Raw genomic sequence first — 25,808 nt, 5'->3', positions numbered from 1 at the left:
GTTTCTGCCGCAAACTCTTCAACAACACTTCACTTCTTCCAACATGTTTGAGCTTAAACTTCAACATCCTTCCTTAAGCTCAAACATATCCACCCAAATTCATAATGCAGATGGTGGTGATGATCTTTGTCACTAAACGGACGGTGCATCCACAGGAAGGATTGTTTTTCACAATGCAATGACCCTCATGTCTTAACTCATGGTGCTTGTGTTCCTGATCCAAGATTTCCTCAAAACCCACAGCCGCATGTTTGTTGTTGCTTAAAATATAATTTTAAGGGGTTAGTTTCTGAATGCTCTAAACATAATTTTAGTTAATTACATATTTTCCAATAATTCTTTAGATCTTTATATTTGTTATCTATCTATCTATCTATCTATCTATATATATATATATATATATATATTTCCCAATAAACCCCTAAAGCAACCGGAGGCTCAATTGCTCATATCTACTCTTTTCTTCTCTGATCTAGTTGAGAGTAGTTTTATGATTCTAGTTCGCTTCTGATGATTGTGTTTTGGATTGTTTCTTTACCCAAAGGCAGCAGCAACTCAAGCATCAACAACACCTGTAGATCGGTTGAAGATCAGCCTGTAATTGGTTTTAGTTGGAGAAATTTCAGGGTGTATTTATATATGATTCAGATAGAGTATGTAATAGTCTTCAAAAAATAGAAAGACTAGTTCTGAACTTACATTTTCAATTGTCAAATCTTACTTCATCTATAAATGTTGTTACTGTTCCATAATAGTTAATATTACACACATATTTTGGGGCTTCATAGAACATATAGACTAAGCCAAGTGATGATATTAGTAATGACCAGGCAAATGCCTTTCACCACGATGCTTCTTGATATATTAAATACTCTATCTAATGATTAAAAAGCACAGCACAGTGCTTTTTGTTTCCTGGCACAACACAGCATGGTCCTGAGCATACTAAGCACGGTTCTTCGTTTGCGATGCGGTGCTGTGATGGAACGTTTTACCCATCTAGCTCTCTCTTTTTCATCCTGTGTCTTGGCTTTCTTTTTCTCATCTTCTGCTTGCTTGCAATTTTCCTCATGTGCTTTTCGGAACAGTTGCACGAAGCTTGATAGGGTCGTGGTAACTGACATTTCCGATAAAGAACTCAGTAAATGAAGAGATAAAGAACCAAAATCCTCAAGTAATGCAATCAATTGTAAAATGATTTAGATGATTAAAGACCAAACTGAAAACTTGCCACAATATGAACTATAAACAATTATATCACTTACTAGATTAAATTCTTTAATGAAGATAGAAATAAAATAAAACTACTATTTCGGTGGCAAGGGATAGTGATGCTAAGAGTCAAGACCTTTGTCTAATGCGTCTTTTGCAGGTTCTTTGCCAAAATAAGCAACTAGTGCATCTGCGTTGTAGCCCTGTTAACCCACCAAACAAAGTGAAAGTAAGCAAATAAATGAAAGAGCAGCACTTGATATCTGAATCAACTAAAGACATCGTTTGAAAAGGCATACCACTACAGAAGAATATGATGATAATAATGCTACTCCTGGTTCAGCATTGCCAATGAATTCCGCTAATGTCTAACACGAACAGATGTAATCAGACATTAGAATGTTATATCCATCGAACCCAAGGTTTAACTAAATGTGGGGTAAACAAATAATAAAATAAGATGCTATCATCTTTAGTGTACGTTTGGAAGCCAAAACAACAAAGATGATGTCATAGCACATGGAGGGAAAACCGATCTAACTTAGAATACCTTTCGAAAAACTTCCGATACAGGGTCATCTTTTGCAGATGCATCTAGTTCTTTTTTAGCCAGTTTCAAATCTTTAGTAATTTCCTGCAGATCTTCGGCTAAAGACTTTGATTCTATCTGCACAGAAAATGATTACTGATCTACCCTATGCAAACTTGACAATGAAAAAAAGCTAAGAAAGATGAGGACCTTTGATGCTGCTTCAAGGCTGGGAAGGGTACTGTGAAAGTTTAGGAGTTTCGGGTATTTTGCAGCAATCACCTGCGATACGAGGAAAATGAAGATCAACAATAAATAGAATTAATTAATCTTTTAATAGAATTTTAACAGATCAACAAACATACCTTAAATAGAATTTAAATAGAGTAATAGTATTCAGAATCACTTAACTTCTCAAATTAAATGACAAAAAAAATGAAGAACGGTGTAACAAGCATATGTACCTTACAAAGATAGTGCATCAGTGACATCTTACTGGTAGTGGTATATGCATGGGTGTCGCTAAGTATTAGGAGGCTTTCCAATTCAAATCCTATGGCAGATCCTGCATACATTCTGTACTCTGTAAGTAAAGTAATTCAGAAAAAAGAAGAAGAATAAATAAAATAAAAATAAACATGTGAATAATTACCTCATCTGGTTCCCTGGTTTAATACATTGCCTAAGTAAAGAACTTGTTTCATGATTTCCTTCAATTCGAGGGAATATCGAACCTACTCATTCACCATAATTAAGTAAGTTAACATTTAAAGAGCTCTTGATGTAAATTAAATTAATAGATCACTGCGTGCTGAATATAAGAAGCTACCTCCTCAAAGGCACAATTCACTATGCCTAGTTTCTTTCTAAGGCCCGAAACCTGCGGGAAATCTCAAAAAGAGAACACCAGGCTTAAACAGATTCATCCAGTATTTTCAGGAAGAGTCAGAAAAAAGAAACCAGCAAGAACATTACTGACCTGGTCATTGAACTTAATTTTAAAAGAGAGAACACTTAATTTAGTTTTCATCCGTGGAACTTTCATCAGCTCCAGAAACAACTATAGGGAACAAAAACAACCGCAAATGGTAACAGTTAGGTATTATTTCCTGAACCAAACCTTCAGCGGAAAGTTGTAAGAAAAGAAACCTGTTCGCACATCCCCAGGACACTTTTATCGCCGTCGTAATTCTAGACCAACATAGATGGAAATTGCAGTTAGTAAAACCGTATGCCCACATTGCAAATATACATAAGAAATATCCAACAAACAGATAGAGAGAACTCTAAAGATACTTGAAATGGATGAAAGAACTCTACCTCAAGTTGTGTCATCTCCTCTTCTGTAGGACAACAATTTATCAGAATCTCGATCTGATCACCATCTAAAACTGAGTTGTCCGTTGCTAGTGCTGCAGCCTGGATGTGCATTGGGATGTCCAAACAAAAGAAACTAAGCAAGAGGTGCTCCAGAATAGTGCTTTACATCACCTTAAGGGCTTTCATGACCACCCATTATATTGGAGATTAATAGGTCCAACTTCTTATTGGTCATAACAAAGAAATATTGCCTTCACGGCTTCACGTCATAAGATGATTAATATTTTTAAACCAGAAATCACTTAATGCAAATCGAAACAGGATTCACTTACCACCATATCAGAAAGTGGCATTTTGATTTTCTTGAGCATGATTTCGATGTTTCTGGATCTCTGTACATCAATCTACACGGAATTGTGTGGATAAACAACGAAACAAGGGGATGTCAAATATCCAACTTTCGGAACAAAGGGAATGGAAAATTGAAATAACTAAGTTCAAGACCAACTACTTGGTACGTGAATCAGAAAACATAAATTAGCGCCGAACATATTCATTTTTTTACCAGTTGATGAACCTTGCCAGGTTTAGGTTTACGGGACTTTCCTTGTAGCTTATCCGAAACCAAAGGCTTGGAGAAAAGCCTTGTAAGCTCAGACACGTCGAATGCGGGTGCACTAGCATAAATATGAACACTAATTAGTGATGTAATATGGGAAATGAGAAATGAAAACTTCTAGCGAAATATGACTTGCATCAAAAGTTAAAGGGGAATATGTATTAATAAAACAGTACCTCTGGGGTTCTTCAGATTCCAATCTCTGAGCTTCTGCCCATAAGCTTCTCTCGAAGGCTGGGGTACTTCTAATCCAGTGATTCCAGTAGAGTGGCCTCAATTCTAACCGAGGTAATTCTGGTTCAGGTGGCCCAGGTGGGCGTCTGCCACCAGGGGGCGGTGGAGGTTGTCCAGGTGGGCGTGGTCCACCACGGGGCGGTGGAGGTGGTGGGCGTGGACCACCAGGGGGCGGTGGAGGTTGTCCAGGTGGGCGTGGTCCACCACGGGGCGGTGGAGGTGGTGGGCGTGGACCACCACGGGGCATTGGAGGTGGTGGGCCTGGTCCACCACGAGGTTGTGGAGGTGGTTGAGGAGGAGTTGGTGGAGATGCTCCAGCATTTGTAGGTGAAGGGCTATGCACAGGAGGTGGAGGTGGAGGTAGAGGAGCAGAATCATTTGGTGCAAGCGCGGTATTGACTAGAGCAGCGAGCACACTATTTCCAATGTTTTTTCTGTCATACCCATCATCATTGTAATTCTCCTCCGCCAACTCCTTCGCTCCACCTTTAGTCTCATCCTCGTCTTCACTTGACACTTTTACGCCAGTGGTAGGATGGTCCATACCTGCATGTCCAAAGAGTCTAAATAGTTTCTCAGAAACAACTACTAGCTGGAATCTAGGCCGAATTGAAAAAATTGCTGCTCGTGAAATTTACTTACATTGTTTTGCAAGCACATCATCACGTAAGCACGTCATCACTGATTAGATATTTGAGTACTACACCTGCTCTCCTTAACATGAAAAACTGGCTAAATTAAATAGTTGAGCAAATATTCAAAAAGAAAAAAGAAAGAAGAAAAAGAAGAAGAATGTTACCCCGAACTCTTCCAGCGATCTCCAAAATCCCTTCCCGGGTTTGCTGAAAAGACAATCTTATAAACACCTCTATTTAATGGAAAATTCTTCTTCTTGATCCCAAAATTCAAATTCTCTAGCTACCAATCAAAAGCGATCCAAATAAATCTCAACAGAGTCCAGTTCATCTAACCAACACAACTCGTAATCACGTACAACAATATTAATCTAGTCTGAAAATTGATGAACAATCCTAAAGAAAAGTCTTCTTCGGAGACTTTGTGTATCTCTGCATCTTTGTTGTGCTTGAAACTGAGCGTGTCATATCTGGCTACGGTGTAAACACTTAGCGCCCCAATAAAATATTAAAAGAAAACAAAATGAGGCCGCTTAATTGATATTGATTGGCACTTATTATTATGGATGTTCCTCAAACTAATTAATCCTTCTCCTAACCATGTCCCATGTGGTTGGCACACCTTCCAGAACGTGCAAGTTTCAATCTCAAATAAAAAAGGTGACTCAAATGAATAAAAGTAACGATCGCGCTAGGGGCATCGCTACTTACTCCCGCATTTCACGCACGCTGAGTTGGTGCGGTAATGTGGCCAGGCGATTTGGAATTTATTGTTTCCACGTATCAGTCTTAAGAAAGAGAAACAACTAAAATATTGACTCAAATATTGAGTAAAAATTTGGTGAAAAATCTAGGAAGTGTCGAACTTCTTCGTCTTATTGATGTTTGTTCTGAATGACATATAGCCGATCCTAAAATATTAGGGGAACTAGAATGATAAATTAAAATATAACCTCTGGTAGACTAAAACATATAGCCAATCCTAAAATATTAAGTTGCATCGGCTTTCATGTCACCCCACACATTGAGTTGGATACCACTTGGATGACGCCAGATACGTATATGGAGATGGCGCATGATTTCATCATTTTCGTTAGAATTTAAGAAACCAAACCGTAAAATGGATTAACGAAGTTCAAAAATTAACTGAACAGTAATAAACAACAAAATGCACGAGTACTTACAGTTCACCCAAGCTTACCACCTTCATTCAAATTAACCCCAAAATATTAAAGTTACCGTCTCAGGCGGTAGCTTGTAGGCTCTAGTCTCTTCTACTCTCGTTTAAGAAAAACAACAACTTGGGTAATCCACTATGTTCGACTCGGCTCTTAGTTATCCAGGAACTTTTAATTCTTGTATACAAACACATTACATATCCTGCTCTGTTTTTTGTTTTTAATAGATAAAGCCGGATAAAGCATGAAGTTACATGACACCACAAAACAAGAACAACGGGACTGACTACAAGTGACTTTCAAACATGTCCAAGTGACAAATCTTCAGTAACAAAATCTCAGTTAACAAAATCACGTATACGAGAATTCAGTCACAGTAGTAGCCCGAAGAAACACGGGAGAGACCAGTAGTAATAGTAAAAGTAGCATCGGCTTACATATCCTTGTCCCGAAAAGCTATATTACATTTCACCTTTACTCTTTTACACAACCAAAAGAAAAATCCCAAATTCTCTGTATTCTTTCTTCACCTTACAAGTGTTATAATTATTATCATGGATTATTTCGAGTTTCTCCTCGAGAAGATCATAGCAGATATGTTAACTGGGGTACCAACCGAATCGGTTCTAGAACACAAATCAGTATGCAAAAGCTCGATAAATCTTGTTAGTCATCCATATATTCCCGACGATGCACTTATTTTTTCGAGGAGAAAGGTTAATATAATAATGAAAGAAAAACAAAAAAGCATACCATAAAGAGGAAAATGCAAAGCAATGCACAAACGAGTCAAGGCATAAGCCAAACTCAGACTACAGAAAGAATAAAAATACAATAACAAAAGAGAAAAACCACAAACAAAAGGGTCATTTCTTTCTGGCCGATTTTCTTACCCCCGCTGGCTTGTCGTTGCAATATTTGTCCTCTCAACCTAGTTTACCAAGCTCCCTTTATTTCCCAGTTTTTTGATATATGTTATTATGCTCATCGAAGATGCTTATTTTTTCCTCTTCTGTAGTGAAATGTATTTAGCTTCACAGTTTTGTGTCTCTGTTGTTAAACTGTAAGCGTGTGAGTCTCTTGTGTTTTGCAATTTTGTGAACTGCCCGTGTGTCCCTCTTTTCTGTTTGGTTTATATTCTCTCAGTTTTGTCTGAGAGTACCAATGACTTTATTTTGTATTTTCTCCAATTAATGTTGAGTTTATCAGATTCAGTAGATTAAAGATTGTTATTACATTCAAGATTATCTTAGGTTTATCATGGTATCATTTGAGCAGGGAGCTTTACGCGCTAATTTTTTATCCTGATTTCGCTAGTATTATTCCTGTTAAGCTTCGAGATTATAATTTCTTAATTTGGAAGTCGTCTTTTATTCCGTTATTGAAATGTTTTAATGCTCTCCACCAACTGAAATAGGGCTTTTTTACAAATTTTGGTGAAAGACCACTTCTAAGGGGCATTTTGTATTAAAATGTAGTATGTTATGTTACCAAAAAAAAAAAGAGAATATTACAGTGTTGGTGGAGACAAACGTTATTATGTTAAGATTCCTAAACGGGTTTTCAGCTGACAAGCGAATGAAGATTGAAGAGAATAATAATTTAAGCTGAGGGTGCACTGTATTGTAGTCCATGTGCAGCGACGACCTTATAACCAAAAAATTGTTCCCTGATTGCCACTACTTAGCTGCCTCGGATACTCATATCCCCGATTCCCAACTTGTTTATATTACAATTTGAAACAAAAATACAAAATGAAAGAAAAATACAAAAATACAGGTTGGACACACACATGAATACAAAATCTTCTTTAGGATTTGAAAAAGATCTTATCATATGTTATTCTCTATTTTACCAGTAATAAATTCCACACAATTTATGATGCATGCGAATCCTCTTCACCGACGTATCAATCAAATAATTGCTCTTGAACATGTGTTTGCGGCATATTTTGAAATCTAATATACAACATAATTTTCTGCTCTTGGTACATTCGCACATAACCACCTATTAAATATTTCAGATAGACTTATAAACATTATTTTATGCTCTTGCTACTGCCAATAATAGTAATCCATGTTATTGCAGTTAACCTTCAATTTATTGCATTTAATACATTTTGTTACTCTCCTTGTACATGTAGGTGCTAAGTCTTTTCGCCTGAGCCCACTTTACAGATTCTGGCAGTGCTTCTAATTCAACTTGTTCTGTATACTAGATTACTGCCCGTGCTATGCACCGGATATTTTTTTTCTTAACCATTTTCTGATTTTGTGTGCACAAGGCTTCGACCCGTCCCGTGGCGATGATTTTTTTTTAATTGTAAGCCCGTCCAGTCTCGATGCATCAAATAAGTGGGAAAAAGATAAGAAATATGTGCGGATTTGATTTATTTTTACCTTTTATTTTCGCAGAAAATATGTGAGTTATTTTTTTCCCTCTTTATATATTATTTTGGAAAGAAAATCCTAATATGGTAAGTACCTGACTTACGAATTGAATTTGGACTTCCATAGAAATCCAAGCACGATATGTTGAGTTTTCTTTTTGAGTTTGATATGTTAAGTTTTTTTTTGAGTTTGTAATTTTTAAACCAATCATAAGTTGCCAAGTGTCCTCACCAGAATGCTCTTTTACAAAACTCAAAAAAAAATTCTTTCGACCAATAAGAAGTGAAAATTTCCTCACCATTCAATGCAAAATCTTTATTTATCTAGGCCTTTAAGTCTTTAAATATCTAATGCTTTGGAGGGTCTTACAACCAAAATATGGGGTTGGTGTCAAGACTTTTTATTTCAAAATCTTTTTATGTTGTCATTATAAACATTTTTCTTAGTGGCAAACAATATTTTTATGTTATCACTAGAAACATTTTTCCTAGTGACAAACAGTAATTTGTTTAAGTTCTTGCTACAATAGGAGAGAGAAACAATAATGCTATTATCATTTAATTTCCTTCCATATGGTTATAGGTATACTATAAATTTAGGATTCAAATAATATCACATTTTTTACAGTGAAAATATAGGGAAGATAAAGAGGCAGAGGAAAGTTTCTATTGAACAGCATCATCAAGTTACATGGAACAATATCTTATATATACATGTAGGAGAAAAACCCTAGATACTATATTGAACAGCACATCCATGGGCTACAAGCCCTACAACACTCCTTCTTGTGCGGTCCAGTAGAACTTCATATGTAGTGCTTCACATTTAGTGCTTCGAATATAGTTCTTCAGATGTCGTCCTCTCCTTGATGATTTATGCTGAAATCAATTGCCTCATTAAAACTTTGACAAGCAAAAACTCAGTGGGACAAAACCTTAGTACATCTCTTCACATGTTGTCTCGTATTTTACATATAGTTCATCACATGTAATAAGATCTTTAAAAATCGCGGAGTCTAAGTTAATTGTCTCCTTAAAACTTCTTCAGGCTAACCCATAGGGGAAAAACATGAACTAAACAAAAAGAGTACAATATTAAGTAAACTTAAAACATAGTTGGATGTGTATATGTTGCCTCATTAAAACCTTGACAAGGAAAACCTAGTGGGATAAAACCTTGACGAACGGAAAAGAGTACAACGTGACAGATGCAAGTAAAGCTGATCTGTTGCAGATGATCACTTTGCTCCGTTGAAGTTGACTAGTTGCTTCACAACTCCTAAGGCAGAAAATCCTAGTGAGAAAGACAATAGCATTAGCTGGGAAATTGCATTCCCGGTGTTTGTTGTTGTCTCATTAAAAACCTTTTCGAGCAACAAAACCCTGTGGGAAAAAGTAATCTCAGTGAAAGAAAAGAGTTCAACACACCATTAGATGCTCCCCCTGATGTCAGACAATTTTCATTAGTCTAATGCAGTTAAATTAAGTTTATCACAATTTACTTTGGTGACTTGAATGTTTATAGGACCATGTTGTTGATTCTGAAATTTACGTTGCTTAACGGACTATGGTGTTTCATTTCTTCGATTCAGATATTTTCAAACGCGATCTTTATGTATTTAAAATTCAACATACTTGATTCTTTTAGTGTCGTCTCGCTAAAAACCTTGTCGAGTAACAAAACCCTTTGGGAAAAACTATTTTCGATCGAAGGGAAAAAGAGTACGACACGGTTTCAAATTCGAAGAAAATTATGCCAACATCATATCCTTGGATCCTCCCCCTGATGTTGGCATCTCCCCCTGATTACTTTCAGAGTTGTTCCAGACAGTTCCTTTAGTCATGTATTTTTTGAAATTGAATATCGGTAATGACTTAGAAAATAGTCTACCATATCTCCCCCTGATTACTTTCGTTGGAGAATAGATTATTTTTCCTTCATAATCAACAACTTTTGGATTGCACTTTCATTAGCATTCCTTTTTATTTCTTTGCAAGGATAAAACAATTTTATGTCAATGGTTACTTTTAAGTACGTGATTGCATTCACTGTACCATTCCAGTGACATTGCTTTAGCGCTGAGCTATATCGAGATAAAAAGTTCCCCGAGGATGTAAAATTTAATCGAGTACATTATTATACTAAGTACAACAATGCGTCAATTGTACTTAGATATGGGAATTTCATCTCCCAACACATCTTCGTCATCTTCCTTTGGATGAAATGGTTACTTACTTAAATTTAAACCTCGACTAATCATGGGAGTGCTATCAGGATGCATGTTTTTGTTAAATTGCCTGACAACTTTAAACATATGCAAATTGGTGGCATAATATACCAAAAGCTCAGTATTCGGTCGAGCTTTCCCAGATTTTTCATCTCAAATTCGGATTTCAAATAGCTTTTAAGGCCTCTTATTACATCAAGAATACACATCATGTTTGTATCATCAACATAGATAGATACAATTCCAAATCAGGAACTTTCTTGTGAATACGCAATGAAAATAACTTATTTGTCTATCCCCTCCAAAACAAATAGTCACTTAGACTTGTATACCACATCCACCTGATTGCTTCAATCTATGAGTGAGCATTATGTCTAACTGTAAACGCACTCTATGGTTTAGAGTCACTTGATTTGGGGAAAAAAGTCTATCAAGTTCTTTTGTAAATATCTGCGATCTCTTGATTCTTTTAGAGATACGTAACAACCACATACATATGCTGCATTTCAAGTCCTTTTGAAATTACCAAGCTAACTAAGTAGCAGAACGCTATAACGCTCATTACAAGAGAACAATTCCAGGGCTTTGTGAGAAACCTTGCGCCACAAGGAGAGTCTTTATCCTTTAAGACTGTTTTCTTCTCATTATGCTTTGTGACAAATTAATCATGTGTGTCCAATAGGATTTACACTTGGTTGGTTAGCACTACCACACCAAATACATGTATATTTGTCAAAGAACCAAGTTCTACCTGGATTGTATAGGCCAAATATACTCTTCATTGATATTAAGCAACAAGGAGCTTGGTTCGATCTTATCTTGCTCTATTTTCTTAAGCAAGTGTACATGAAATTAATCATCAATATTCTCGCATGATCTTTCCATTGACTCGTGAGCACTCTCATAATCCACTTGGGATGTCGTTGTTCTCTGGAATCATTAAACTTCGTAGCGTCCTCCAGTTTGATTCATGGACATATTCAGAGATAATCTTATGAGATGATTTTGGATGATATAAATAAGTTGTGCCTTACTCACCTACTTCCTTTCTAGGTGAGGATTAATCGAACCAAGTGGTCTCTCCAACTTCCTTTATGGAGCCACGACCTCAACCACACTTCCACTAAGTGTAGTTGCAACACCTTAGTATATGGTGTATATCTCTTATTAAGGATTCATAACCTTGCATAGGGAGGTTTACAGTTGGTATGTGTGATCTCAGCACTTTAGCGACATCAGTGTACATTATGAAAATCAATTATTCTTTGTCACTTCACATTTACATTTATGGAGTACATGAATCAATATCAGACATAGTGGGAACACACCACGAAAATTCCTGTCGTTCCCTTAGAAAATACTTTTTCTTACCTCCCCCTAAAGACGGGAAGATTGTCTTATTAAAGTGATAACCCGCAAATCTAACGGTAAGAGATCTCCTGCTAAAAGGTTTAAATGTGGATAATTGTTGGGAACTCATTTCCAACATAACTACTTAACAGTTTTGAAGACCCATCATAGTACGCTGTGGAGTCGTAATGGCACATATATAATGCAACCAAAAATAAGAAAGAACACGAATGTCAGGCTTAAATCCAGTTACCAACTGGTACATAAAAAAGGTTGGCTAGTATTGGGTTCTAAAACGAATTAAGTAAAGATGCGCGTAATATTGCATATCCCCAAAGCAATAAAAGGTAGGTTGGTTCGCATAACCTATTCCTTAGACACCATCTGTAACCTTTGATGGTAGCCTCTGCGAGACCATTGAGTATAACATGCTCTATATTGATCCTATTAAGCATGCAATATTCATCAAGTCCTTTTCATATAAATTCTCTAGCATTTTTGCACGTTGCATTGTGTAATATGTGCTAGGAATTCTACAAAAATTTAACGCATCATTTGTTGTGAGCAATAACTGAATCAATACCTCGAATCATCCACCAGAGCCATAAGTCACTTGAATGATCTGCATTCTGCATGGATATATGTTCCCTAACAACACTTTATTTCTTTGAAGAATGAGTTATTCACCATTTGCATCTAAGTAAAACAGGATGGTCTCAATCTTGTTTTACTAAAGAAAAACTTTGTAAGATGAGTGACATGCTTTCTTACTCTAAAGCATAATGGGGAGAGGTACAAATCTATTAACTTTAGAAATCACTGACGTTGATAGATGTCGTAACTTCACATTCTATTAGTTCATTGTCTCGTACACTCAAATGAAGTGATGCCCGTGTTAGTATTTCAAAACGGAACATCGTGTCACAACCAATGTGCCTTATGGTTATGTAAAATTATTTATGAATTAATCTCAGCCAGTTCATTGATGGGGTTAATATGAATTCAGTAATTCAAGTTCCAGTGATTTACAATTCATTAGATTGACACATTAATTTTCTAAGGATATGTTTCCTTCCACATTCATTAGAAATAGTTTGTAGATGCAATCGGCTTCATTCTCACTGTAAGTTTACAAAAAGGTAGGTAATAGTTCATACATGAACACCCTTTGGTGTTATTAGCCCTTAGTACATATAGAGCTTAGACATTGAGTCTTGAGAGATTTAATAAGTGGTGTGGCCTTATTACGTAACAAAAGTATGACTCAACTCAATTACTTTAGAGCGAATATATGTTACGTTTCATCCAGATATATGTCAAGTGCTTTAGAGAACTTATGTCTCGTGGTTTCATTCCATAAGTGCAGATATTGGATCTAGTTCAACTGAATAAGATTGTCAATTGGCCAGGAAAAGTTCTTGTTGCCATTAAAGTTGATGTGAAATTGGTTGCTACTATGATACCCACATTACATTGTATATATCAACAACACTTATGACCAGGTGCATTTCCAACTCTTTTATTTATGATGGGAGCTAGAATTACATTTTAGCTGATCCCATGTTCGGTTGATATTTGTGTGTTGGTGTTATTACTACCGAAGAAAAAAGTATATTTTTGTCTCATGATACATATGTCCCTCTGCACATATTTCACTATGCCAGTAAGTGAATTACATCAAACGGAACATTCAAATTTGGGGAAAATATCAAGGGTCCATAATGGTGCTCAAATACTTCTAAACCCCAAATGAATACATTGGAATTGAGTTGGTACAACCAATTGAATAAAAAATAAACATCATTCAAATATAGCTAATATCATATTCAAGAGAACGAAGTAACAATAAAAACCAAAATTCTTAATGGTCGAGATCAACCATCATAGTTTAAGTTGACCGGTTATATGATATGCACTTATTTTAAGACAAAATAAACAGAATTATACATGTTCTAACTAAATAGATAAGCCCAACAAATATTCAATATGAAAACCCACATTAGTTGGTTACATACCTCTATTTTTGGTTCCCGCTATATATAAACAGATCCGAAACAGCTTTGATCGTGCACAGTCCAAAGAAGAACAAACAGAACCGCACATAGTCCAAAGAAATAACGGCAACAGAACTACAAATAACGGAAACAGGACTATAAAGAAAACTGGGTCAAACATAGGACAAACCAGGATGGGTGGACCAGTGGGTTGGACCGGACCAGACCTGATTGAGTTGAACCATACCGGACCTGGTTGAGTTGGACCGGACCGGCTTTCCTTCGCCTCTTTTCCAGCAGAAGAAATATTACGCTTTCCTTCTCCGTTACGAACAGACGAACATCCTCTTCTCCCATTTGATTACCGTCGACGAGATTACCACCAAAACGTATCAACATATTGCAAATATAATCAGCCTATTGATTATGGGATTTCAATTGTCACCACATATTTAATAAAATTATATTGGATATGCCAAAATCAAAAACATGGAAAAAAATTGATTCAACTTATCTGATTGGATTATAGCAATTTCAACATTAGTTTGACGATAATCACATACCTGCGTTGTTGGTGTAAATCATCCATGTAGGAAAAAAAATCAACTAATCTAGCTATGCGATATAGCTTCGTGCATGATAACCTTTTACATTGGAAATATACGGAAGATAAAGAGGTAGGAGGAAAACCCCATCATCTGGCTGCATTCAACAATAACCTATATACACATGTAGGAGGAAAACCCCAGATACTATATTAGGCCGCACATTCATGGGATACAAGCCCAACAACAACATTTTAATTTCCACTCATTAATTTGTTTTGGCAATTCATATCTATTACCGACACGGTTGATCTAAATTGTGATGATTTAGCGAGTTTTGAATTGCGTTGATCTCGAGGAAATTTTTTTAAATGAATATTTTGGTTTTTTGGTTATTGATCAATATTATGTCACGAAACAGTTTCTGATTTACATATTGCCAACTTGGTAGATTTTAGGTTAAATTTGGCTCATGAAATAAATTTAGGGTAAGCAGTAAATTGGACGCCAGTTAAAAAAATTTGGAAATATTATAAATACCCTCTATTTTTGTTGACTTTACACAAATATCTCTGAGAGGTAAAATAAAAATTTTGTTTTGAGTCAACTTGAGAAAGTTGTTTCCACTTTTTGGAAGCAACTTGTATAAAGTTGCGTCCACTTCTAAAAGCAACTTGTGCTAGTTGCTTCCACTTTTCATAAGGTAGGAGTATTTTCAAAAATTGAATAAGAATATATTTAAGTGGTGAATTTTGAGGGATATTTAATAATGTTCCCTTAAAAAAAAACTCCCCGCTATATAGTTGTTTTGGGGGCAAAAAGGAAGAATTTTAGCAGTGAGCTCATTTTGGATGAGAATTCAGGTGTTATGATGGCATATTTCGGGGCAGTATACTACAAATTTTATCTTACAAGGGTTCTCTTTTCTCCAAGGCTGCTAATGAGGGTGTCAATTTGTTTGGGGTGTATCAACCGGAAGGCAATGGGTATTTGGTCCTATTTGTATTTTGGTACACCCCCAAACAATCCCGTATCCCTATTAACAATCTTGCTATTCTCGATAAGAATCTAAATTTTTAAAATGACTGTTTAAACAACAATCAACCAATTAAGAACTTCTAATTGTCAATGTTGAATGAAATGAAATTGTTTAACCATTAAAAAAAATATCAAACCGAAAAGGAGTACAGACATTTTGCTCTATTTATAACTTACGAAAGCAAAAACACTAGGAGATTTCTTTCTTAAGGCTAGGGAAACACCGTTTGCCTATATTGATCAATCGGTGCAATTAGGGGTGCAGCCATCTCGCTTGTCCATACGATCATTCATCTGAACACCCAAATCATAAATCTTTCCAACTTTCCAGTCAGCTGGCAAATCTTTGTTGGAATATACAAAAGATCGATCATATCCACTATATACAAACAATCTGAAACTTAGACTTCCTTGAGGGGTGTTCTTCATTTCCCAGACAGCTCCACGTTTATGGTCCATATCTCTCTCGATCCTAGTAAAATTATTTAGTGCATAGACTGTTACCATATGGATTCCTGTTTGGCCACCTTGGTTGAGGAATGTAAGTACTAAATGATCAGGTTTCTTGCTGCTTTTATCTACTCTTACCGACAGATTGTGGTTCTTGTATTCACAAGGTACTCTAGACAAACAAAAATACATGATCAGTGATTTAATTTAATTTATTAAAAGGTATATCTTCTTCTTTTGAAGAGTGATACTTTATAAAAATAGAAAAACAAGTATTTTGGCAGACAAAAATTAAAGCTAAAAATATCAGTTTTCGAAAGATTAATGGAATAACCATTAACCACTAAGCAACTTGAAATTACCTGATATAATCCACATCGACAGTTTTGAGTGCTAAGAGTTCTCTGGCTTTACCCTTAGCAGCCATTGAGATATAAGCTCTGTCGCTAAGAATCAAATCTATATTTGCAAGGTCTTTTATTTTCGGAAGACTACAGGTTAAAACCACATTAGTACCTCTTCCTCTGCACAATGTCTTGTTCTTGCAAGTTACCTATGTGCATAAAAAAATGTGAGTAATATACGCATATAAATCTCTCAATCTGTGTTAATAAAGAAATTGCGATTCGGAAATTATTCTATCACAGAGATATAATACTTCTCTAATGGATTAAGGTATTTGTATGTACATGTAAGCAGGATCCACATGCAACACCATTTTCTCCGAGTAAGGAAGGAATACCGGCTGCAATATATCCCTTATTGAAGCTTTTAGCTATTGAACCATACCCACATGCTCCAGCTGCATTCATTAATTCAACAAGCAATCAATATACAAAAACAAATTACATACATAAAGAAATTTATAGCTAGAGGATTAGAAGATCTTACGTGGGATGACCGCCTTAGACAGAGGGAAATAACCAGCCTTGCTTTTATGCAAACAAAGAGGGTTACAAGGAGCAGCACTCACAGATGAAGAAGCGAGAAACAAGAAAAATAATACACTAAAAGGTGCCATCTTTGTAATCTTTGTTTGTTTGGGTAGTGTATTTGAGATAATAGTGTGTGGAAGATGAAAAGAAGTGGTTCTTCATTTATAGACAAAGAAGATATGTAGCATCAATAGTTGACTGCCTGGTAAGTTTATGTTCCAAAAATTAGATGTCCTAACTCTTTAATAATCACTAAGATCAATGCTTCTCACATGTGATTCAATGCCATCTAATGCTTCTTCTTTTAATACGAGAATCCAAAAATTTCCACAAATCAATGCTAACTCTTTAATAATCACTAAGATCAATGCTTCTCACATCTAATTTTGATAAGCCTCGGTATCGTGTGCTTCAAATTAGAACAGTTTTTTTGTTTGGGAAAATATAAAACTTCTTCTTTTAAAACAAGCAATATAAACAAAAACAGTTGTGTTATCTTTAGAAAAGTTTCCTGGTATGAGTTCAATGGACGTCGATGAAAGTGATGATAATTTTCGAATTCATGACGTTTTCGATATGGAATCCGCTCGTGCAGAATTACCTAACAATAGTCAAGAAGATCACAATTCAAATCCATCTGTTCCGATGACTTCATGGAAGGATAGGTTGAACTCTCCAACTTCACGAGAAAAAAGGTTAGGTTCCTTTGGATTCTAAGAAAAATAAATGCTTACTTGCAATTTTTCAAGGAAGTTGTGATGCAAAAATTGCAGGGAGATATCAGAGGTGTAAAAACGTGTCGGCCCGGCACAGTCCAGTCCACGAAATTACGTGCTTAACATATTGCACGATGTGCTGGCTGTGCATAGAAACCCAGACGTGTTATGATGTGTCGTGTCCGGTTAAATTACTTGCGGTGCTTCGCTGTGTAAAAAATATAATGGGGAAATAATCGTTTGGTCATTTTCTTAGGTAGTCCCAAGACTACAGTATTAGGTCCGGTGGGAAAAGGCTTTTTCTGTTTGGTCCATAAGTATTTGAAAATATAAGACGGACAAAAAATCCTTTCCATACTGTAATTTTCGTATTTTTCTATTCCCATAATTATTCAAGTTCATGCTCTCTGATGAACTCTGAACTTCCTACTTAATTTTGTACATGAGTTCACTTTATTTGATGAACTATTATGCGTTAGTCATGATTATGTGGATCTGAGTTCATTTTGTTCGATGAAACAACTTTAAAAAATGCATAAAAAACATAGAATCTTAACTTCATTATATTTAATGAATATATTAATTTTACATTACATAATTGTTGCATAGTCAAAGCAAAAAAGGTGTTTATTTTAAAAAGTGAACGCATAATAAAAGTCGATTACTCTGAAATAAAAAGGAGCTCATTCCCTCAAATAAACACATAATAAAAACAAAACCAAATTTAAAAAACACAGTACATTTTTAAAAATTAGTGCACAAAAAAAAAACTTTCATTATTATGTATGAACAAAATCAGAGTTCATTATTTCAAATGAACACCTAATAAAAACTTCATTATTATGAAAAAACAGAGTTCATTCTTTCAAATGAACACACAACAAAATATAAAAACAAGCGTTCATTCTTTAAAATGAACACAACAAAAACTTCATTATTATGACAAAAAACAGAGTTTATTGTTCCAAATGAACACACAACAAAATATCCATCATTACGAACAAAAACAGAGTTCATTCGAAAGAATGAACACCTAGTAAAAACATCTAAAAACATAGTTCATTATTTAAATGAACACACAATAAATCTAAAATTCATTCTTTCCGAAGAACACACAACAAAAGAAGAGTACATTCGAAAGAATGAACACTTAGTAAAAAGATCTAAAATGTTAGAGCATTGCTCGGTCGAACTCGCAAGCGTTGATATCTCAAGCTTGTTTGTCAAGTTTAGTTGCCAAAACTATAAGTCTTGATTTCTAGTCTACGTATAGCTAAGTCTCGGACTATGATAGTAAGTGTAGTTGAGTTCTAGACTCAACGACGTTCATCAAGGGAACTTGTGGAACTTCATCAACAAAAGGTATGCGGAGACTTGAACTTATCTATCACTCAAAAGTCTATCTATTATATCTCCTATTTTGAGACAAAAGTCGTATTGCTATATAAACTTCAATTATACACATTTGCTATTTCGAGTCGAGTTTATCTCGCTTATCTATTTCTTGAAATATGTGTTAGTAAGCTTTCGCTTTAGACAAGTTCATCTTTACTCGTGACGAAAGTCATGTTGATTATTCAATAACTTGAAAATCGCTTTGATGAAAATATTTTGTGGACAACAACTATTATAACATCCTCTAAGAAAGTTTAAATGATTGAAATGAGAGTTTAGATCAAGTAACCATGTTCGGATATAAACATAGTGTGTTCTCATATTTGTGTAAAAGTCCAAAACCGGGAACCTAAGTATGCGTACCCGTACACTTACTGGCGGTTGTTGGAAATCCGGGTAAGTATGCGTACCCGTACGCATACTGGCGGAAAATTCACGTCCGTGAATTTCTGCTAGAGGTTGGAAGTGAAAACAAACTCAGTCAGGTCACCTAAGTATATACGTACCCGTTTGCATACCTAAGAAGGTTACTTTCTAAAATCGGTTTGTTCATGAACTAAAACATTTATACAATAAGGAATGCAATCTTTTCAAACCGTGGTTATAATGTTCATGAATTGAATCGAGTGAATCAAAACCGATTTTTCTTTGGTTGTGTCTTGTATACTTCTATGAGATCTAAGCAATTGATCAACTCTTTAACTAGTTCATTTGAGTCACTTGAACTAGTTATGGTGAAGATGAATAAGGTTGATATGAAAGTGCTCATATGGATAACCATTGATTAACTATTGTTGAACCAACTAAGTGTACACGTTTAGGTACGGTTACCAAAACCTAAATGAAAGTGCATTTCATTTGTGTATAACAAGCTAAGTTCGATCTAACGGTTGAAAGATATTAACTTGAATCTAATCAGGTTTTCATCTAACGGTGAATATTGAATGCTTTGTTACAAAGGTAACTTAGATTGCAAACCCTAATTTGAAATCTATATAAAGGAGCACTCTAGAAACTGAGAAACCTAATCCCCACACCTCTTGTGTGATACTAGTTGCATAAGATAGAGTCGGTTCTCCTTTAACCTTAGGTTTTTCACGAAACCCTGTAGGTTAAACACTTAAAGAGTTCATTGGGATTGTGAAGCCAAACCAAACTATTTTTTTTATAGTTCCGTGATCTGATCTTTCTGTTTTCTATCGTGATTGAGTGCAATCATAAGATTTGCTTGAGTTTATATCTCATATGGGAAAGATAGAAAAGTAGTCACAAACACCTTCGTCTCATCATTTGTGATTCCACAATATCTTGTTTCTTTAATCGATTAAGATTATTGTGAGGTGATTGATAATACTAGGTTGTTCTTCGGGAATATAAGTTCGGGTTATCAATTGGTTCCTGTTCACCTTGATTTATCAAAAGACGGAACAAAAAATCGTAGGTATATATTTAGGAGACAGATGTATCTATTCAATAGACTTTTCTGTGTGAGACAGAGTTTTTTATCAAGTCTTCGACTTTGGGTCGTAGAAACTCTTAGTTGTGGGTGAGATCAGCTAAGGGAATCAAGTGCGCAGTATCCTGCTAGAATCAGAGACGTAAGGAACGCAACTTTACCCTGAATCAGTGTGAGATTGATTAGGGTTCAACTATAGTCCAGAACAAAGTTAACCTTGTAGTAGGCTAGTGTCTGTAGCGGCTTAATACAGTGTGGTGTTCAAATCTGGACTAGGTCCCGGGGTTTTTCTGCATTTTTGGTTTCCTCGTTAAAAAAACTTATGGTGTCTGCGTTATTTCTTTTCCGCATTATATTTTGTTATACAATTGAAATATCACAGGTTGTGCGTTGAATCGATCAATTGGTAAATCCAACCTTTGGTTGTTGATTGAAATTGATTGATCCTTGAACATTGGTCTTTAGTACCGTTCAAGTTATTTCTCTTGTATTCAATCAGGCTCGCAAATTCCTATTTGTTTGATTGCTGATTGAGTAGAGAAATTGAGATATAACTCTTTGATATACGTTTTATTAAGATTGAGTCTGACTATCTAGTTGATTCTCTTGAAAGTATATTGGAGTTAGTCCATACAGATTGGTAAGAGAAATATTGGGTGAGGTTGTTGTACCCCAAGCTTTTTCAATTGGTATGAGAGCAGGAAAACACGTTTAAAACCGCATAAGTCTTTGTTTGTAGCAGTCTGATTATTATGGACGAGTCTATCCCAAGTAACATACCAGTTCAGCAATTACCATATGATTCTAAAAGCTTGGATTCACCTGAGAGAACTGTAACATCAAAGTCAACATCTAAACATTTTCTTGATGTAAAAATTGTTGATTGGGATACACTCCTAGAAGAACAGTTGGAAGAACTTTCTTATGAACGTGATTCATATTTTGATAGAGATGTTGATGAGGAAGTCTCAGAGTATGTTAAATGTTTGGATTCGTTGAAAATGAAGAAGATTACAACTTCTCATGTCACACCTCTTATGACTCCTTTCTGTTGAGAAACCAAGAAATTGAAAAGGATTTACGGAGGTCTTTATGGTTGGAATCGCTCTTGAGAATCGATCCTCAAAGATACCGAGGAAAACTTGAGTAGAAAGTCACTTGAACGTGATCGTGTTTATCAAAAGTAATTCTTGTTAGAAGAGAAACTTGCAGAAATTGAAGCAAGGATAAACTCCCAGCAAGCAAATTTTGATGACATAGAAGATGCGTATCTCGCTAGAGAAAAAACGCTTTGAGGATGATTTAGCCGTTGCTCTTGATAAAATCAAGATGTTGGAAGATTAATTGAAAAAGTTCAATACTAGTTCAAGCAAATTAACCACTATTCTAGGAGCAAGTAAAAATCATCGCGATACATGAAGATTGGGCTATAAAGGAATAGATGCTCCGGGTACTAGCAAAGAGGTAAAATTTTTCAAGGATAGTGATTCTTCTCAACAAAAGGTTTCCACTGATGGAAAAAGTGAAATACCTTAACCAAAAGTTAAGCTTTAAAAGAGCAAAGTAGATCAACCTCCAAAGTTAGCACACACAGATCGAGGTAAGAACATTCCTTATGTTTGCCACTATTGTGGAAATAAAGGTCATCTGGAAAGAAAATGTCATTTACGTATAAGGAATGAGAAACTTCATGATGTTCTTGTTTGCGCATCACAAGAAGTTGTGAAACCAAGATCATATGTTAAAGACTAAACCCCTTAACGTTACAGGTTATAACTGTCTAACCTTTAGGCAAAGGAATCAGTGCTGTGATAAACCTAGATTTTCCTATAAACGTCATACGTATCCTTTTCACAATCGTAATGGTTATAAAAATGATAACTTCGTAAAGGCGAAGACAAGATTCGATGCTCCCAGTTGGAGAAAGACTAACTTGCAAAATAATAGTCAATCCGATTCTCTTCTGAGAATTCAAGAAGAGAGTAATGGGAAGAAGGTTCTGATTGTTCCTAAACGCACTAAGAAATGGATACCAAAGAAAGTCAATGATGTTTTGAGTGTGAAAAGGAATGATCTCCCAGAAAATTCCATGACTATGGAAAAGGCAGTATCCATGATGTTGGAACTTAAAAAGTTCTTTGGAAAGATGGATTTCGATGTGAAAGGTTCTAAAAGTGAGCTCTTTAATGATAATGCAAAAGTCACTTGTGGTGAGCAAGACATTTCTCACCTCAACACAACTTTAGTGTGTTGTTAGTGCATCCTCTCCAAGGAATGCCCTGCTATGTATATGGTGAGGGAAGCACGAGAATTGGGGGGGACAGATTATGTTCGGTAAGGCTGTAGAATTCGATCGGATTATTCTAAAAAGGTATGTCTATAAACTTGAGCAATATTTGTGTTTATATTTTCTTAGAGTACTTATAATGATCCATGTACCTTTCTTATAGTTCATTTCTACCTAAATTGATCTGTGTTTAAGGTTCTTAAATGTTTAGGTTTGAAAATAATAGTTCGTGATGTTTGAACTTCATGGTAAACATTTCAGGTATGCATACCATCATTTAAAATCATAATCCAGGGATTTTAGTACGCATACCCGTTTGCATACTGCTCCAGGTCATGAAAATTCGTTTGCAAACCGATATGCATACTTGACCGTAGACGCCCATATTTGGTAAACTTGTTTTGGCCGTAACTTCTTCGTCCGAATTCGGAATTACCACATTCTTTTTGGAGTCTCTTCCGTTTTGAATTCCCTTCAAAATAGAGATGATAATTTTTGAATTTGGATGAGTTAATATTGGTCTTTGTCTTGTATCTTGTTTTTGAGTGTTTTGCTCCGTTTCGTCGCACTTGTTCAACTTCTCTTGGACTTGGGCACTTGGATTATTGGAGTACTACTCATCTAATCTCATTTGTAGATTTTACAAGAATATTGTTGGTGAATCAGAAAGAAGTAAGTTCAAGAATGGGTAGTAGTACACATTGCTATGGGATTCTTGAATGTTCACAATCATCTTATGTGAACTATGGTGTATGGTCGTTAATGACTTTGTATGTTCTTCTTTGTTAAAAAATCGTTTTATACGCCTTTGGTATCTATTCTTGGTGTAAATCTGTGCGAAAAAGATTGATTCTACCTTCTAAGGGAAAAGATTGATTTTTGCAGTATTAATATTTATGGTTATATATTGCAAATTGTTATGGGATATGTTGTTTACGTCCGTGAACCTTGACTATCCCATATTTTCTCAAAAGTTAAGTCTATCATATATGTGCATTGATAAAAGATAGAATGAACTTTTGACAACAGAAGTTAAGCTTGTTGTATCGTTATGCAAATAGTGATGGAAGATAGGATGAACTTTTGTTTGCAAAGATTAAGTCTATTATACGTCTATACGAAAATATTGATGAAAAATAGAATGAATCTTTGATTATTCCGCAGTATTGGTCTTTCCCTGATTCACATCTTTGTGTAAATACTGTGCGGCTCCGTAAGTTTTCTTATGTGAGCATTTCCGATTAAATTAATCATGGGTTGCTTGTGGTTAATTTAATTGAGTATTTTGGATACAAAATTCATGTTTCATGAGATTTGTTAATATCCAAAGAAATCCTTCCTTTCTAGTAAAAGTAAGGTCGCTCTTGTTGTTCCTTTTGGAATGACGTTATATGGGTGAGAGTTCTTAATTGAACTTGTGCTTAATTGCCAAATCTTTGTGGAGAGTGGGGCTGTGGAAAATTATAGGGGTTATATTGTATCTTTATAAACTCCTTGATGAATGCATTTAGTTTCGGCTATATCATTGCATCTACACAAGTTGATATGTGCATGTCTTTTGGTCATGAAGTATCTCGATGGAAATTTCATTAGGATCCCATTAATTTTCGTACCTTTGCCAATTTTATTGACAAAAAGGGGGAGAATTAACGTGTAGTTCACACTACAAATACATATGGTTTTCGGATCATTATGTAAGGGGAGTGGTTTTCATGTGAGATGAAGTATTGACTAAGGTGGAGTGATACATAGCACCATAGTATTATTGTCAAAATTGTGATACAATTGAACCTTGATGATGTGTAATAATACTAACATTGTATAACAATGATTGAGAGCTATTGTTTTCTGATTGTTATACCTACGGATCTTCAACAACAATGATGCGGAGTTGAACACATTTGGAATCATTGGAATACTTGGAAGTGATGAAGATTTCGAGTAATGTTGAAGAACCAAAGAGATCAATCATTTGGAAGAGAAGCTACAAAGTTTATTTATTTTGTGTTCAATATGTATTGATAGTTTTATCATTAAAATTGACAAAGTGGGGGATTGTTAGAGCATTGCTCGGTCGAACTCGCAAGCGTTGATATCTCAAGCTTGTTTTTCAAGTTTAGTTGCCAAAACTATAAGTGTTGATTTCTAGTCTACTTATAGCTAAGTCTCGGACTATGATAGTAAGTGTAGTTGAGTTCTAGACTCAACGACGTTCATCAAGGGAACTTGTGGAACTTCATCAACAAAAGGTATGTGGAGACTTGAACTTATCTATTACTCAAAAGTCTATCTATTCTATCTCCTATTTTGAGACAAAAGTCGTATTGCTATACAAACTTCAATTATACGCATTTGCTATTTCTAGCCGAGTTTATCTTGCTTATCTATTTCTCGAAATATGTGTTGGTAAGCTTTCGCTTTAGCCAAGTTCATCTTTACTCGTGACGAAAGTCATGTTGATTATTTCAATAACTTGATAATCGCTTTGATGAAAATATTTTGTGGATAACAACTATTATAACATCCCCTAAGAAAGTTTCAATGATTGAAATGAGAGTTTAGATCAAGTAACCATGTTTGGATATAAACATAGTGTGTTATCACATTTTTGTAAAAGTCCAAAACCGGGAACCAAAAGTATGCGTACTCGTATGCGTATTGGCGGTTGTTGGAAATCTGGGTAAGTATGCGTACCCGTACGCATACTGGCGGAAAGTTCACGTCCGTGAATTTCTTCTGGAGTTTGGAAATGAAAAAAAAACTCAATTCGGTCACTTAAGTATGTGTACCCGTTTGCATACGTAAGAAGGTTACTTTCTAAAATCGGTTTGTTCATGAATTAAAACATATATATATATAATAAGGAACGCAATCTTTGCAAACCGTGGATATAATGTTCATGAATTGATTCAAGTGAATCAAAATATATTTTGCTTCAATTGTGTCTTGTATACTTCTATGAGATCTAAGCAATTGAACAACTCTCTAACTAGTTCTTTTGAGTCACTTGAACTAGTTATGGTGAAGATGAATAAGGTTGATATGAAAGTGCTCATATGGCTAACCATTGGTTAACTATTGATGAACCAACTAAGTGTACACGTTTAGGCACGGTTACACAAACCTAAATGAAAGTGCATTTCAGTTGTATATAACAAGCTATGTTCGATCTAACGATTGAAAGATATTAGCTTGAATCTAATCAGGTTTTCATCTGATGGTGAATATTGAATGCTTTGTTACCAAGGTAACTTAGATTGCGAACCCTGATTTGAAATCTATATAAAGGAGAACTCTA

The 25,808-nt window shown here is 35.3% G+C and overlaps 2 protein-coding genes across 2 annotated transcripts; both read right to left on the bottom strand.

The window, feature by feature from the left end:
* Positions 1–884: 884 nt before the first annotated feature.
* On the bottom strand, positions 885–4,593 carry LOC113360282 (putative formin-like protein 15b). The gene is made up of 15 exons (XM_026603806.1): positions 4,557–4,593; positions 3,857–4,460; positions 3,627–3,756; positions 3,394–3,465; positions 3,038–3,160; positions 2,891–2,932; positions 2,721–2,801; positions 2,571–2,621; positions 2,424–2,475; positions 2,206–2,324; positions 1,952–2,023; positions 1,763–1,879; positions 1,512–1,580; positions 1,349–1,415; positions 885–1,117 (listed from the first exon to the last, which is right to left on the bottom strand). The coding sequence occupies exons 1-15, from the start codon at positions 4,591–4,593 to the stop codon at positions 885–887; spliced, it is 1,869 nt and encodes a 622-aa protein (XP_026459591.1).
* Positions 4,594–15,385: 10,792 nt separating this feature from the next.
* Positions 15,386–16,773, bottom strand: LOC113361849 (expansin-like A2). The gene is made up of 4 exons (XM_026604946.1): positions 16,613–16,773; positions 16,411–16,523; positions 16,084–16,274; positions 15,386–15,893 (listed from the first exon to the last, which is right to left on the bottom strand). The coding sequence occupies exons 1-4, from the start codon at positions 16,740–16,742 to the stop codon at positions 15,512–15,514; spliced, it is 816 nt and encodes a 271-aa protein (XP_026460731.1). The 5' UTR covers positions 16,743–16,773; the 3' UTR covers positions 15,386–15,511.
* Positions 16,774–25,808: the final 9,035 nt, after the last annotated feature.

Source organism: Papaver somniferum, chromosome 3 (genome assembly GCF_003573695.1).
Source record: "Papaver somniferum cultivar HN1 chromosome 3, ASM357369v1, whole genome shotgun sequence".
Lineage (NCBI taxonomy): Eukaryota > Viridiplantae > Streptophyta > Magnoliopsida > Ranunculales > Papaveraceae > Papaver > Papaver somniferum.
Note: the sequence above shows the minus strand (reverse complement) of the source record. Positions and strands in the feature narration are given on the sequence as shown.

What these genes read in the sequence shown, in the direction of transcription:
- LOC113360282 (XM_026603806.1), bottom strand. Translation starts at nt 4,593, where the DNA reads ATGACGTGCTTACGTGATGATGTGCTTGCAAAACAAT. An exon ending in TGATGTGCTTGCAAAACAAT is followed by an intron (nt 4,461 to 4,556) that starts GTAAGTAAATTT and finishes TTGGACATGCAG; the next exon opens with GTATGGACCATCCTACCACT. An exon ending in CTGGCAAGGTTCATCAACTG is followed by an intron (nt 3,466 to 3,626) that starts GTAAAAAAATGA and finishes AATTCCGTGTAG; the next exon opens with ATTGATGTACAGAGATCCAG.
- LOC113361849 (XM_026604946.1), bottom strand. Translation starts at nt 16,742, where the DNA reads ATGGCACCTTTTAGTGTATTATTTTTCTTGTTTCTCGCTTCTTCATCT. An exon ending in GTCTAAGGCGGTCATCCCAC is followed by an intron (nt 16,524 to 16,612) that starts GTAAGATCTTCT and finishes TAATGAATGCAG; the next exon opens with CTGGAGCATGTGGGTATGGT. An exon ending in GTCGATGTGGATTATATCAG is followed by an intron (nt 15,894 to 16,083) that starts GTAATTTCAAGT and finishes TTGTTTGTCTAG; the next exon opens with AGTACCTTGTGAATACAAGA.